The sequence below is a fragment of the Macaca fascicularis genome, chromosome 5 (genome assembly GCF_037993035.2).
Source record: "Macaca fascicularis isolate 582-1 chromosome 5, T2T-MFA8v1.1".
Taxonomy (NCBI): Eukaryota; Metazoa; Chordata; class Mammalia; order Primates; family Cercopithecidae; genus Macaca; species Macaca fascicularis.
Genome location: NC_088379.1, coordinates 3,299,324 through 3,316,141, shown reverse-complemented (window position 1 = coordinate 3,316,141; position 16,818 = coordinate 3,299,324). Strand labels below are relative to the sequence as shown.

Here is a 16,818-nt window from a genome sequence, read left to right as displayed (position 1 = left end):
GTCATTGATTTGAAATCTTTCTTTACTAAAACAGGCATTTAATGCTAGAAATTTCCCTTTACTATACTGTAACAGCACCCCACAAGTATAGACATCTATTGTTTTCATATCAGTCAATCCAAAAGATTTTCAGTTTTCCCTTTTGACTTCACTTCTGACCCATGGGCCACTTAGAAATGAGTTTTTCCACATATCTGAGGCTTTTCCAGGTTATCTTCCTATAATATATTCCAACTTAATGATACTGAGGTCGGAAAACGTACTCTGAATAATTTGAATGCGTTTAATTTAGAGACTTGTTTTATGGCCCAGCATCTGCTCTATCTTGGCAGACATTCTGTGAGCACTTGAGAGAGTGTCTCTTCTGCTGGTGCCGGGTGGAGTGTCCTGTAAAAGCCAATCAGGTTGCATAGGGACAGTGTTGTTCAACTGTTCTAGATCCAGATATTATGGCTACGTGTTCTACAAATCATTGAGAGAAGCCACTGAAATCTCTCTCACTGTGGATTTGCCTGTGTCTACTCGTAGTTGTTAGGCTTTGCTTCGTGTATTTTAGCTCCGTAGTCACGTGCATAAATATTTCAGTTTGTTATGTGGGGCTGATGAACGAATCCCCTTCGTTATTATGAAACGACCATCTCATCCTAGGCAATAGCCTTTGCTCTGAAATCCACTTTGTCTGATATTAACAGAACCAGTCTAGCTTGCATCTAATTCTTGTAAGCACGGTGAACTTCTTTCTGTTCTGTTACTTGTAGGCTATTTTTGCCTTTACATTTAGAATATGTTTCTTGCAGGCAGCAGCATATACTGGGTCTTACTTTTCCATTCAATCCGAAAAATATCTTTTACATTTAATGTCCTTTTTGACATAACTAGGTTTAAATCTACCATCAAGCTCTTTCTTTCCTTTATTTGTCTCTTCCCCTATTTCTGGCTTCTTTGGGATTCACTATTTTTATGATTCTAATCTCCTTTTTTGGTTCATTAGCTATAACTCCTTGTTGTGTTTTTAGTTGTTGCTTAATTGTTTATACTATGTACCTTTATCACAATCTATCTTAAGGATATTATGCCATTTCACATGCAGCATAAATTAGTTTCCTGCAGCTGCTGTAACAAATTACCACAAACTGTGTGGCTTAAACAAACAAACAAAAAAAATTTATTCTTTCACAGTTTCAGAGACCAGAGTCCAAAATTAGTATCACTGAGCTGAAATTAAGGAACTGGCAGCACCACGTTCCCTCTGGAGTAGGCTCTGAAGGAGAATTGCTCCTACCTCTTCCAGCTTTGGTGGCTACTGCATTCCTTGGCTTATAGCTTCATCACTCCAATTTTCAAGGCCAGCACCTTCAAATCTTTCTGTTCTATCTTCACATGGCCTTCTCTGTGTATGTAAATTCTCCCTCTGCCTCCTTTGCATACACATGTGATTGCATTTAGTGCCTACCCAAATCATCCAAGACAGCCCCCTCATCTCAAGATCCTGAATTTAATCACACCATGAAACCATTTTCCTTATAAAGTAACATTTACAGGTTCCAGGGATTAGGACTCGATATCTTTTGGGAAAAGAGGGGAACATTATTCTGTCCAGCACAAATACATGTCAATTTCTGCTCTTCCAGCCTTTATGCTATTGTCATACAATTCACTTCTACACATTATAAACACTGAAATATATTACTTTTGTTGCAAACAATTAATTTAATTAATCTCTTTTTAATATTAGGCGGGGTCAGAGTAACGAAACTTAGTCTGGGGCTAGGCAGGCAAACCCTTCTGAGTACTCTACCTGCTGCTCTATGAGAGCCGAGGTTTTCCACTCCGACTTGTGTGATTAGAAATTCTTCCTGGCCCTTTGGCCGGGCGCGGTGGCTCAAGCCTGTAATCCCAGCACTTTGGGAGGCCGAGACGGGCAGATCACGAGGTCAGGAGATCGAGACCATCCTGGCTAACATGGTGAAACCCCATCTCTACTAAAAATACAAAAAAAAAAAAAAAAAAAAAAAAAAAAGAAATTCTTCCTGGCCCTGTGTAGTTGCAGCAATTGTTCCTTCTAATCCTTTTAAGTGGTTCTACCTGCAGCCCTGGGTCATTTCTTCACCAGCATGTGCTCATCAATACTCAGCTACACACATGAGAGGGTACTGTGCAGTTCTCTGGAGCTCCCTCTGCAGCTCTCTTCCCTGGTATTTTTCCATACGGGCTCTAGCCACCTTGCATCTCTGGACTCCCAGCTCTGCCTCCTCAACCCAGCAAACCACTGGCTCAGCCTCAGTTTCCTTTCAGTTTTTCCTCTTGCCATGGCCAGGCAGCAATGTAAGGAAATTGTAGGGCTCTCCACATTAATTTTCCTGTGATAACTACTCTTCTTTGCCTAATGCCCAATAACTTGAAAACCACTGTTACATATATTTTATCCATTTTCAACTATTTCAAGGCAAGAAGATAAATGCTGTCCTTGTTATTCTATCTTAGCTAGAAGCAAAAATCTTTCATTATTTTTTAACTGAATTTTTTAACACATTGTTAATATATTTTCCAGTCACAAATATAAATATCTATTGATCAGAAGTGGTGGCTCAATGCCTGTAATCTCAGTGCTTTGGGAGGTCAAGGTGGGAGGATTGCTTGGGCCCAGGAATTCTAGACCAGCCTGGGCAACATAGCAAGATCCCATCTATAAAACATTTAAAACTTAGCCAGGTATAGCAGCACTGCCTAAAGTCCCCCAGGTACTCAAAAGGCTGAGGCAGAAGGATGACTTGCGCCCAGGAGTTCAGGCTGCAGTGGGCTATGATTGTGCAACTGCATTCAGCCTGGGTGACAGAGTAAGACCCTGTCTCTAAAAAAAAATTTTTTTAATAAAAAGTAAACAAGAAAAAAAAAAAAATCTATGAATGTTAACTAACACTCTCTTGTATAAATGTATCTGGCCAGGTACAATGGCTCACGCCTCTAATCCTGACACTTTGGGAGGCCGAGGGGGATGGATCACAAAGTCAGGAGTTCGAGACCAGTCTGATCAACACAGTGAAACCCCATCTCTACTAAAAATACAAAAAATTAGCTGGGTGTGGAGGTGTGAGCCTGTATTCCCAGCTACTCGGGAGGCTGAGGCAGGAGAATCATGTGAACCCAGGAGGCGGAGGTTGCAGTGAGCTGAGATCGCACCATTGCACTCCGGCCCAGGCAACAGTGCAAGACTCTGTCTCAATAAATAAATAAATAAATGTATCTTAATTTTTCAATCCACCTTTTAGTGGTAAGCTATTAAGGTTATTTTTATTTTCTAATGGGATGAACAGCACTGCACCAATATCATTACACACTTTCCTAGGGTAAGTGCCCTAGATCAGACACATTAATAATCTAAAGCTTTATGTTTTCCCAAATTGCCTTCTTTTTTTTTTTTTTTTTTGAGACGGAGTCTCGCTCTGTCACCCAGGCTGGAGTGCGGTGGCCGGATCTCAGCTCACTGCAAGCTCCGCCTCCCGGGTTCACGCCATTCTCCTGCCTCAGCCTCCCGAGTAGCTGGGACTATAGGCGCCCGCCACCTCGCCCGGCTAGTTTTTTGTATTTTTTAGTAGAGACGGGGTTTCACCGTGTTAGCCAGGATGGTCTCCATCTCCTGACCTCATGATCCGCCCGTCTCGGCCTCCCAAAGTGCTGGGATTACAGGCGTGAGCCACCGCGCCCGTCCTCAAATTGCCTTCTTAAAGGTTGTATCACCTCTGACAAAAATCTGCATATTCTTAATGTTTGCCAACTTGACAGGTAAAAAAGGTTCTTATTTTTGTTTTAGTCTCAGTCTACTGATTACTAGGGTCCTAATCAGCTTGAGTTGCTGTAACAAAATAGTACATATAGACTAGGTGTTTTAAACAACAGGCACTTACTCGTCACAGTTCTGGAGGCTGGGAGTCGGAGAACAAGGTGCCGACGGGTTGACAGTCTTTTCTTAATGATTTATAATTGCTCTTTACACAGGCTAGTAACCTTTGATCTACATGCTATCAATACTTTCCCCAAGTTCAATTTACTTTCAATTTTGTTGAAGGTGGATTTTGACATATTGAACTATATTCCAGTCAAAACAGGTTTTTCCTTCATAATGTTAGTCTTCCTCAAACTAAGATTACATTTTTTGAAGAAAGTATTTCATTTTTTCACATTTAGGTAATTAATCAGAATTTTATGCTTGTTTGCAATATGAGGTAGAGATATAATGTTGTCCCAAAGTCAAAGAAATATATCATTTCCCTCATTTCCCTACTAATACAAATATGCTACACCCATCATAAATCCACACAGATACACACACTCTTCTTTCTGTTCTATACCTGTTCTAATGTCCAATCACTATTTTAATGTCACATATATCAAGTCTCACCATATTAGCGTTGATTTCTTTTTCTTTTTTTCTTTTTTTTTTTTTTTTTTTTGAGACACAATTTTGCTCGTCACCCAGGCAGTGGTGCAGTGGTGCCATCTAGGCTTACCACAACCTCCACCTCCTGGGTTCAAGCGATTCTCCTGCTTCAGCCTCCCAAGTAGCTGGGACTACAGGCATGCGCCACCACACCCAGCTAATTTTTGTATTTTTAGTAGAGACAGGGTTTCACCACATTGGTCAGGCTGGGCTCAAACTCCTGACCTCAGGTGATCCGCTTGCCTTGGCCTCCAAAAGTGCTGGGATTACAGGCGTGGGCCACCACACCGGGCCTAGTGATGATTTTAAGATATTCTTTGCAGTTATGTATTTATTCTTACAGTGAACAAGTTCAAAAATACCTCTACTAGAATTTTAATCAAGATTATTTTAAATTTCTGTGTTAATTTAGAGAAAAGTCAACTTAATGATATAAAATCTTCCTGTCTAGAAAGTGGTCACCTATATCTTTCAGAAACATTAACAGAAGTTTTTATAAAGTTTCTGCATATTTCTTATCAATTTCTTGGAATTCAATACTTCAGTGCTACTGTGAACTAGATCTTTAAACGTTACTGTTTTCTAGCTGATTTATGCTAATATATGGGAGATCGATGGATTTTTATATATTTATTTTTACCTAGCCACTTTATCAAAGTATATGGTATTAGTAAGAGGTTGCTCAAGTGAGCATTCCTGGGTATTCCCAAGAGAATACTTGTGAAAAATGTGTAGGCCCTACATACTCAAACAGAATGCAGAAGTGTGTTTGGGAAAAAGGACAGTGAGGTACCTTCATTATTGTATTTTTAACAAATTTTCCAGATGATTTTGATGCTCATCCATACTTAGGAACCAGTAACTTAGACCTCTTTAGATAGCTTAAAGCAGACTACATTTTCACAATATACATAAGGTTTTGGTTTTTTTGTTTTTTTGTTTTTTTTTTTTTTTGAGACAGAGTCTCACTCTGTCACCTAGGCTGGAGTGCAGTGGCGCGATCTCGGCTCACTGCAAGCTCTGCCTCCCGGGTTCACGCTATTCTCCTGCCTCAGCCTTCTGAGTAGCTGGGACTACAGGTGCCTGCCGCCACGCCCGGCTAATTTTTTGCATTTTTAGTAGAGACAGGGTTTCACCATGTTAGCCAGGATGGTCTCGATCTCCTGACCTCGTGATCCACCCGCCTCGGCCTCCCAAAGTGCTGGGATTACAGGCGTGAGCCACCGCGCCCAGCCTACATGAGATTTTAAATGACTTCCTACATTGAAAACCTCAGAAGCTGCCATTTATATAACCTCATTGGAGACAAAAATCAGTCTAGCACAAAAGCTATAAAAAAGTTCCAAAGGTTTAATTATATTTTAGGGGAGTTAACAGGAAACAGCGATGATCAGTAAGTTTCCATAAAACATATTTATATAAAATATCACCTTTGGCTATATACCCTGAAATCCCTGCAAAGTACAGAGTGTATCCTATGAAACCATGGATAACCTCTCTGATCCCAAAAAATCCTTTTAACATGCTCTTCTGTAGAATAAGAAGCATAATGAACTCTCAGCATTACTCCATAAAAACAAGAGACAGACTAATGTGAAAACCATTAACAGGCCGGGCGCGGTGGCTCAATCCCAGCACTTTGGGAGGCCGAGACGGGCGGATCACGAGCTCAGGAGATCGAGACCATCCTGGCTAACACGGGCGAAACCCCGTCTCTACTAAAAAAAATACAAAAAAACTAGCTGGGCGAGGTAGCGGGCGCCTGTAGTCCCAGCTACTCGGGAGGCTGAGGCAGGAGAATGGCATAAACCCGGGAGGCGGAGCTTGCAGTGAGCTGAGATCGGGCCACTGCACTCCGGCCTGGGCGACAGAGCAAGACTCCGTCTCAAAAAAAAAAAAAAAAAAAAAAAGAAAACCATTAACAGTTATTATTTTGATTTAATATGGCAAATAGAACCACAAATCAACCTTAAGATGTCTCAGCGTACTTTACTAATATGTGAATATGAGCCAACATTCCATGAATTCCATTTGAAAATTCTCAAAAGACAAAATGACAAGAATAAAGCCTGATGTACTCAGATTGGAAGAGATCTTGTTTCCTGGGTCAATAAGCTTTCAGAGATAAATTATATTCTCTGAGACCTGGATAGTGGAAATCAGATGAACAATCACCAAATGTTTGCCAAACATTTAGAGTCATCATTTCACAAGAAAAGTGAAGATGGCTGGGCACAGTGTCTCACGCCTGTAATCCCAGCACTTTGGGAGGCTGAGGTGGGCGGATCACGAGGTCAGGAGATCGAGACCATCCTGGCTAACACAGTGAAACCCTGTCTCTACTAAAAATACAAAAATTTGGCCAGGTGTGGTGGCAGGCACCTGTAGTCCCAGCTACTTGGGAGGCTTAGGCAGGAGAATGGCGTGAACCCAGGAGGCAGAAACTGCAGTGAGCCGAGATGGCGCCACTGCACTCCAGTCTGGGCGACAGAGTGAGACTCTGTCTCAAAAAAACAAAAAAAGTAAAGATAACATATAGCTTTGGATGATGGGCATCGCAATGGGATGTGCTTCCCGTTCAGGTGGCTAATGAACACATCTATCGCAGTTACTTCTTCACAGTGTTTCACATGCATCGTCTGATCCCACAAGAACTGTGTAACGAGGGATTACATTTCAAACATGAGCCAGTAAGGCTCAAACACGTTAAAGCTTATCTAAAGTCACCCAGCTTACACAGGCAGCAGACGTGGAATTCAAACTTTTTTTTCCCTACTTTTATCATAGTGCTGTATTCTACAATAGCATGCTAACTTAGAATTTTTATATTTTTATTTTCAGGACACATGCTCATTTGTTATTTCATTTTCTTCCCACAATATTTCTACAAATTAGACAGAAACAGAACAGAATCATACACAGTATTTCACAAACAATAGAAATGAGTTAACCTCAAATGAAAAGGTTTTCTGAAATCACTTTGAAAGTATATAATATAAATGCACAGAGGCATTAAAAATAAGCAGATCACCAAAAAAAAGACAAATTCTGTAGGATTCCACTTATATGAGGTCTCCAGAGCAGTTACACTTATACAGACAGAGAGTAGAAAGGGGCTATAGGAAAGGATGGATCATTGGGAGTTTAATGAAGACAGATGTTCCATTTTGAGAGATGAAAAACTTATGAAGTAGATGGCAGTGACAGCTGTACAACATTACAAATATATATACCGAACTGTACACCTAAAAATGGTTAAGATAGTAAATGTTATATGTGTTTTACCACAATAAAAAGAAAACAGTGAAAAGCAATGGCCAAGAGGAAATTTTTTAAAAAAACAAATGAATCACCAGGTGCCATGGCTCACACCTGTAATCCCAGCACTTTGAGAGGCTGAGGCGGGCAGATCACCTGAGGTTGGGAGTTTGAGATCAGCCTGACCAACATGGAGAAACCCTGTCTCTACTAAAAATACAAAATTAGCTGGGCGTGGTGGCACATGCCGGTAACCCCAGCTACTCAGGAGACTAAGGCAGGAGAATCGCTTGAACCCAGGAGGCGGAGGTTGCAGTGAGCCGAGATCGCACCATTGCACTCCAGCCTGGGCAACAAGAGTGAAACTCCATCTCAAAAAAAACTAAAAAAAAGAATCACCACACATTTTTGTCAGTACTAAAATCAAGATTATTTGTCTAAAAATTTTTTTCTGACTGACTATAAAGAGCTTTTTCTAGCTTCTACCAGGAGAATAACATGAATTATTTATTCCAAGGGAAAGTAAAGCAAGGTAACTATTTCACACACGCCCATCTGGGTAACAGAATTCAGATATCATAGGTGCATATGTCTCCTACTCAGCCATTGGAAACAGGCCTAAACATATTTACCATCTACAGCTGCTAGGAACAACGGTCAGAAAGATAGCCAAAAGCAAAGCAGCTACAAAAGAAGGTGCTGCTAGTTCACCCCAGTGAGAAAGATCAAGCAAGGAAAGCTGACCTCCAGTCAATGCCCCATGACCCCACTAATCCCAAAGCACAGAGAAGTGGGCTCCAGCCACTGCTAGGAGCACCAGCACAACAGGACAGCAAACTGCAAAATGAGAGAGACAAAGTGGACCGCCTTGTGCTGTTCCCACTGTTACAATAAACGCAAAAATATCAAACCACACAGGATTTTAAAATAACTATAGTTGCTAAGGGTGTTAACTAAACATAAACATGTTGTTCAATTACCATAATGGTTTTAATTTTTGCATAAAAGATTACGAAAAGGGAACATTATTCATTTTAGTGTCTGGATATCCTTGTATATAGCCAGAAATATGGGAAAAGGGTCCTTCTTCAAGGATTTTTGAATCCATTTAAAATAACTGGGACACAGAATATTCTAGCCCATTAAGACTGAAAATATACAAAGTTCTTATTTTCTCTAGACAGTTCAAAGTGCAATTACCTGACAGACTGTGCCACTATGTTTTCACATATTGTCAGACAATGATTCACACGGTCTTTCTTGGTAGCTGAAAGTTCTTTCTTTCTAAAAATAAGAAAAAAGAAAAGGAAATGAATATGTGTTCAATTACCCACTCCACTTACTTCTACATCTCATTCATTCATTCAATGAGAGTTTCTCGACTACTACTAATAAACTGTTATACTCCATGCTGGGGGCAGAATGGGGATCTGGACAGGGAAGCACAGTGCATGAGTTCACCAATGGCTTTCAAGCTACACTGCTCACAGAAAAAACAGATGATGTTACTAAAGCAGTTCATTTCCCCCATTTTATTTCATTTTACTTTTTTTTAGAGTCAGGATCTTGCTCTACTGCCCAGGCTAGAGTACAGTAGCACAATCATGGCTCACTTTAGCCTTAAACTCCTGGGCTGAAAGGATCCTCCCATCTCAGCCTCCTGAGTGGTGGGGACCACAGGCATGCACCACTGGGCCTGGCTAATTTTTTTTAAATGTTTTGTAGAGACGGGGCCTCACTATGTTGCCCAATTGCTCAACCTCCTGGCCTCAAGCGATCTTCCCATCTTGGCCCCCAAAGTGCTGGGATCATAGGTATGAGCCACCATGACTGGCCTCATTTCCCCCATTACAGAGAGAAGAAATTGAAGTGCCAACCATGACGTGCCCAAGAACACACAGATTTGAAGTCATAGAGCCAGCATTTAAACCCAGGTCTTCTGGCTTTAAATCTCCTCTGTATTTCACCAATACTCAGTTTCACGTTTGGATCATGTGTTAGCATCACTAAAGCCGAACTGCATCTTACAACCAATGGTATAGTTTGATAGAAACTTTTTTTCTTTCACAGAAGATGATGGCAAAGATTACAAGAGATAGGAAATTCAATTCAAAGAAACACAATATAATACCTACTCTATATACCAGGCTGCCTTCAATTCTCAAAATCAGTAACTGACTGCAGTCAACATACCACACAGACCTCAGTAAAACATGAACAATAGCTAACCGCTTCTATGTCCCCAAGTAGCTGGGAATAAGCCTCCTATTAAGACTTCTCAGCCAAGCAAAAGGAGATAAACAGCCTGGCAAAGATAATCAGGCTAAAGGTGCCGCCTTCCCACCCAAACCTATGGCTTCAGATGTCTTCGCAATTGGCACTATCAAAATAAAAGTAGAGAGGGGGGATGCAAAACATAGGACCAACTAAAAACAACTAAACTAAAAGACTACTAAGTTTTTGAGAAAATTATATTACCAAAGAAATAAAAAATCTAACTTAAAAACACCGCCTTGCTATCTCATTTTGTCCAATAAGCAACCTTGGAAGTTTAAGAAACTAAAACTATTCCTTCCCCCATGGAATTTAGTTAGATGATGAACTGATAACTCAAACTGACTTGTTCTACATGAAAAGTAAGTATGGTAATTAAGTGAAAAATAAACCACCTTGCTCTGAGCAAGAACTGGAAAAACAGGATAAGAACAGTCCTGGCTTCTCAACCACTTTTGGTAAATGCAGTCACTTTAACGTCACCTTAAAAATTAAAACAAACGGCCAGGTGTGGCTACGCCTGTAATCCCAGCACTTTGGGAGGCTGGGGCGGCAGATATCTGAGGTCAGGAGTTTGAGACCAGCCCAGTCAACATGGTGAAATCCCGTCTCTACTAAAAATACAAAAAATAGCTGGGCGTGGGGGCTGGCACCTGTTATCCCAGGCACTCGGGAGGCTGAGGCAGAAGAATTGCTTGAACCCAGGAGGCGGATGTTGCAGTGCACCAAGATTGCGCTACTGTACTCTAGCCTGGGGGACAGAACAAGACTCTGCCTCAAAAAAAAAAAAAAATTAAACAAATCTCAGTCAGCCTCCTCTAATTGTGAAATCAAGGCATCTGCACAGGCACACAAGTGTAAGGAGGGGCATGTAAACTCAAGGACACTACAGCATTCTATAATCACATTTTATAAATTATCAAAGAACTAATTCTAAAAATGGTTAATTTTATGGTATGTGAATTATAATTCTTTTTTTTTTTTTGAGATGGAGTCTTGCTCTGTCGCCCAGGCTGAAGTGCAGTGGCGCAACCTCCGCCTCCCGGGTTCAAGCAATTCTCCTGCCTCTGCCTCCCGAGTAGCTGGGATTACAGGTGCGCACCACCATGCCGGCTAATTTTTGTAGTTTTAGTAGAGATGGCATTTCACCGTGTTGATCAGGCTGGTCTTGAACTCCTCACCTCGTGATCCGCCCTCCTCAGCCTCCCAAGCGTGAGCCACCGTGCCCAGCCTAATCTCATTTTTTTTAAAGAATCTACAAATCTTGTCAGATCTTTCTCCAAGAGATCCAGAATCTGACCACTTACCATCACCACTGCTACCAGTCACAAGACACCAGCATGTCTAGCTTTGATTACTTCAGTAGCCTCCCAACTGGATCAGGGCAGACTTTTTTGAAGTTTTTTTAAGATAATTATTGGTTCACGTGCAGTTGTAAGAAATAACAGAGATCCAGTGTGCCCTTTATCCAGTTTTCCCCAATGGTAACACTTTGCAAAACTATTTAATATACTACATTATCACAACCAGAATATTGACACTGATACAATCCAGTGATCTTACTTAGAGTTTCAAGTTTTATTGTTGTTCATTTGTGTATTTAGTTCTATACAATTTCTTTTTTTTTTTTTTTGTGAGACAGAGTCTCACTCTGTTGCCCAGGCTGGAGTGCAGTGGCGCAATCTCAGCTCACTGCAACCTCCACCTCCCAGGTTCACGCCATTCTCCTGTCTCAGCCTCCCAAGTAGCTGGGACTACAGGCGCCCGCCACCACGCCCGGCTAATTTTGCTTTTGTATTTTTAGTAGAGACAGGGTTTCACTGTGTTAGCCAGGATGGTCTCGATCTCCTGACCTCGTGATCCACCCGCCTCAGCCTCCCAAAGTGCTGGGATTATAGGCGTTAGCCACCACGCCCGGCCAATTTTTGGTATTTTTAGCAGGGACAGGGTTTCACCATGTTAGCCAGGATGGTCTCAATCTCCTGAACTCACGATCTGCCCACCTCGTTCTCCCAAAATGCTGGGATTACAGGAGTGAGCCACCGTGCCCAGCCCTAGTTCTATACAATTTCTATACACCACCACACTCAAGACAAAGCATCTCTTTCCTTGGCCGAGTGCAGTGGCTCAACGTCTATAATCCCAACACTTTGGGAGGCGAGGCCAGCAGATCACAGGAGGTCAGGAGTTCAAAACCAACCTGGCCATCATAATGAAACCCTGTCTCTACGAAAAACACAAAAATCCCTGTAATCCCAGCACTTTGGGAGGTCGAGGTGGGCGGATCATGAGGTGAGGAGATCAAGACCACCCTGGCCAACATGGTGAAACCCCGTCTCTACTAAAAATACAAAAATTAGCCGGGCATGGTGGCGTGCACCTGTAGTCCCAGCTACTCAGGAGGCTGAGGCAGAAGAATCGCTTGAACCCCAGAGGCAGAGGCTGCAGTGAGCCAAGATTGCGCCACTGTACTCCAGTCTGGGATACAGAGTGAGACTCTGTCTCAAAAAAAATAAAATAAAATAAAATAAAATTAGCCAAGCATGGTGGTGTGCACCTGTAGTCCCAGCTACTCAGAAGGCTGAGATGGGAGAATAGCTTGAACCCAGGAGGCAGAGATTGCAGTGAGCCAAGATCACACCACTGCACTCCAGCCTGGGCAACAGAGCAAGACTCTGTCTGCAAAAAAAAAAAAAAAAGACAAAGCATTTCTGTTACAAGTATCCCCCTGTGTTGTCCTTTTATAACCACACTCACCTCCCTCTCTTTTCTCTCCTCTGCCACCCCTAACCTACTCTACAACCCCATCTCTAACCCCAGGCAACCACTAATCTATTCTCCATCCCTAAAACTGTGTCACTGCCAAAACGTTATATACATAGAATCATATAATATGTAACCTTTTGGGATTGGCTTTTTTCATTAGCATAACTTCACCTACACTGTTGCATGCTATCAGTAGATCATTCCTTTTTATTACTGAGTAGTTTAACCATTCACCTGTAGAAGGACATCTGAGCTGATTCCAGTTCTTAGATATTATGGGTAAAGCTGCTATGCACGCTTGAGTATAGGTTTTTATGTGAACATGAAGGCTTCATTTCTCTAGGATTAATGCGCAGGACTGCAGGAGTTGCTGGGTTGTATACTAATTGTACGTTCAGTTTTATGAGAAACTGCCAAACTGTTTTCCAGAGTGGCCGTACTATATTATATTCCCACCAGCAATAAGTGACCTAGTTTTTCTAAATCCTCACCAGCATGTGGTGTTGTCAAAGTGATCTTTTCTTTTATATATACACATATATTTAGAGACAGGGTCTCACTCTCATGCCCAGGCTGTAGTGCAGTGGCACAATCATTGCTCGCTGCAGCCTCAAACTGCTGGACTCAAGCAACCCTCCAGCCTCCTCAGCCTCCTGGGTGGCTGGGACTACAGGCACACACCACTACACCCAGCTACTTTTTAAAAGTTTTTTGTAGAGACCTTATAGGTGCTGCTATGTTGGCTACGCTGGTCCCCTGGCTTCAGGCAATCCTCCCACCACAGCCTCTCAAAGTACTGGTAATACAGGCATGAACCATTGCACCCAGCCAAAGTGATCTTTTAAAAACAAAAACTAAACTACTTGTTTTGACCACACAAGCTTATCTTGGTGCACAAGACCCTCGTCTCTAACCTCTCATCTCTCGAAGCCTCATCCCCTATTTCTGTCCTTCATCTTACTTCAGCCACTGGCATCCTTCCTAGTTTTCAAACATGGAAAGCATTTCTGCCTTCTGTTAACTCTGTCTGGACCGCTCTTCTCCCGCTCCACACATGGGTTGCCCCCTTTCCACTCAAATGTCACCTTCTAACCACAGCTCTCCTTCGTACCCTAAATAAAACTGCACGTTGCCTCTCCCTTCATTCGGTTGTTTTTCCCCAAAGTGGATGCTCAGGTCCTTCTAGTTCATCTAAGCAAGTCCCACTACCAATGGCTGGGAGCTCTCCGCAGGCTCACCTCAGCTCATTCATCACAGCTACGCAAATGCTCAATGGCCCTACAGCAGACAAGCAAGGCCACCTCAGCTACACCTGGACACATACGAGCAACACAGGTCTTCCTCCCAAATGCTTGCATTGTTATTAGCAACAACAAAGGTAAGGTCTAAGCACCTACAGTGGAGCTTCCCAAACTCCAATGTGCATGTAAGTCACTCACTGAACCTGTTAAAACGCAGACTCTGATTTGTTAAGTCAGGCAGACAGAGTCTGCTTATGAGATACCAAATGATACCAAACTGCTGTCCCTGAGACCTCACCGTGATAGCAAGGACCTATGGGCATATCATGTCTCTAACATACATTCTAGCACGCAAATTGATCCAATTTAATACATATGAAACAGTGCTTTATAAGGTATTTTATTTTTCCTCCTTGTTGTCTGAATAAGACTAAATGTTTTGAGTGTGGATCCATTCAAAGGTAGTTTACCAAGTGGTTGACTTATTTACAGGAAATGGAGGTGATGGGTATGGGGACCTCTCAGGGTAGAGAGAATATGTCACCAGAACGTTGTACAGCCAGAATAATGGGAGACCTTTGCCTTTACATCTCCAAAAGTCCTCTTTTAAAAAGAAATTCTACAATATTACACAGCAATTAATAAGAATTACAGATACTGCTATGGAACAATGTCCATGACACATTGTACTCAAATTGTTAAGTAAAAAAATACGTATGTAATGTGATCTCAGTCAAGCCAACAAAAAATGACATATTTAAATGCTTGTATATGCATATTAAAATCTGGGAAGAAGACACAAGAAATACTTTTGTTCTTAGGAAGTTAGACAAAGATGACAGACTTGCAAGAAGGGCTTTGTTTTTCATCTTCTGTGCTGCTTGGAGATGTTTTTATAACGTATATGTGTAACTTCTATAATTTTCAAAACTAGTTAATTAAAAAAAACAACAAAAAAACAGCCAAAAAAGAAATGCTTTCTGGCTGGGCAGAGTGGCTCACGCCTGTAATCCCAGCACTTCGGGAGGCCGAGGCGGGCAGATCACCTGAGGTCAGGAGTTCGAGACCAGCCTGACCAACCTGGAGAAACCCCGTCTCTACTAAAAATACAAAATTAGCCGGGCATGGTGGCACATGCCTGTAATCCCAGCTACAAGGGAGGCTGAGGCAGGAGAATCGCTTGAACCTGGGAGGCAGAGGTTGTGGTGACCCGAGATCGCGCCACTGCACTCCAGCCTGGGCAACAAAAGCGAAACTCCATTTCAAAAAAAAAAAAAAAAAAATGCTTTTCAAAGGTGGTCCTATCATATTTTAATCTAGGAGTGGGAAAATTATAACCTGCATATGTTTGGCCAGTTCAAAAGCTAAGAAAAGTTTTTACATTTTTAAATGATTGACCAAAAAAACCAAATAATATTTCATGACAGGTGAAAATTACACGAAATTCAAATTTCCTTGTCATTAATAAAATTATATTGGAACACAGACACTCATACATATTGCTTATGGCTATTTCACACTACAATGGCAGAGCTGAGTAGCTGTGACAGAGACATTGTGCCCACACAGCCTGAAATACCTAAATCTGACCATTTACACAAAGTTTGCCCAGTTCAGAGATGGAAGACAATACTGTTAAGATGGTAATACTCCCCAGGTTGATCTACAGATTCAACACAATCCCTCTCAGAATCCTCCTTGGCTTCTTTGTAGAAACTGACAAGTTGATCCTACAATCCATATGGAAATGCAAGGGACCCAGCATGGCCAAATCAATCTTGAGAAAGAACAAAGTTGGAGAACTCACATTTCATGAATGTAAATTGTGACACAAACTTCAGTAATCAAGACTGTATGGTACTGGCACAGGATCAACATAAAGACCAATAGGTAGAACTGAGAGTCAAGAAATAAATCTATACAATCAAGGACAATGAATTTTCAACAAGGATGCTAAGACAATTCCATGGGGAAAGTACAGTCTCTTCAACAAACTGTGCTGGGACAACTGAATAACCACATGCAAAAGAATGAAGTTGGACTTCTACCTGAACCACATATAAAAATTAACTCAAAATGGATCAGACCTAAATGTAAAACTCTAAAATTCTTAGAAGAAAACATACGGGTAAACCTTTTTGACTTTGGATTAGACAATGATTTCTTAGATATGACACTTAAAGCATAGCAACCAAAGACAAACTAGATAAACTAGACTTCATCAAAATTAAAAACTTTCACACTTCAAAAGACATGATCAAGAAAGTAAAAAGACAATCCAAAGGAAGAGAGAATGTTTTCACAAATCATCTATCTGATAAGAATCCAGTATCCAGAATACACAAAGAACTGTTACAATTCGACAATAAAAATACAAAGGGAAAAGAATGAGAACAAGGGTTTGCAAGCTAAGTGTAAGAAAGAGCCTGGGTTCTGACCGGGTGCAGTGGCTCACACCTGTAATCTCAGCACTTTGGCAGGCTGAGGCGGGTTGATCACCTAAGGTCAGGAGTTCGAGACCAGCCTGGCCAACATGATGAAACCCCGTGCCTACCAAAAATACAAAAATTAGCTGGGCATGGTGGTGTGCGTGCGCCTCTAATCCCAGATACCTGGAAGGCTGAGGCAGAAGAATCACTGGAACCTAGGAGGCGGAGGTTATAGTGAGCCAAGATCGCATCATTGCACTCCGGCCCGGGTGACAAGAGCAAAACTCCATTTCAAAAAAAAAAGAAAGAGCCTGGGTTCCTTAACTTATTGTTGAATTTCCCCAAACAGACTTATTTTTGTCTTCTGATAAGCTCTTGCTTGTTACCAGTTTAAGCTATTGCAGCAGGATTT

General features: G+C 41.6%; 1 protein-coding gene across 4 annotated transcripts in view; it reads right to left on the bottom strand.

Moving 5' to 3' along the window:
• The window catches only part of HTT (huntingtin), a 167,821-nt gene that overhangs the window by 145,440 nt on the left and 5,563 nt on the right, over positions 1–16,818 (bottom strand). For all 4 annotated transcript variants that reach the window (XR_012434581.1, XR_012434582.1, XM_045392045.2 and 1 more), the window contains exon 2: positions 8,897–8,980. Coding sequence is in view for 2 of the 4 variants with exons in the window: in XM_045392045.2 (XP_045247980.2) it covers positions 8,897–8,980 (84 nt within the window). In the remaining 2 variants the exon portion in view is untranslated. The remainder of the gene's footprint in view (positions 1–8,896; positions 8,981–16,818) is intronic.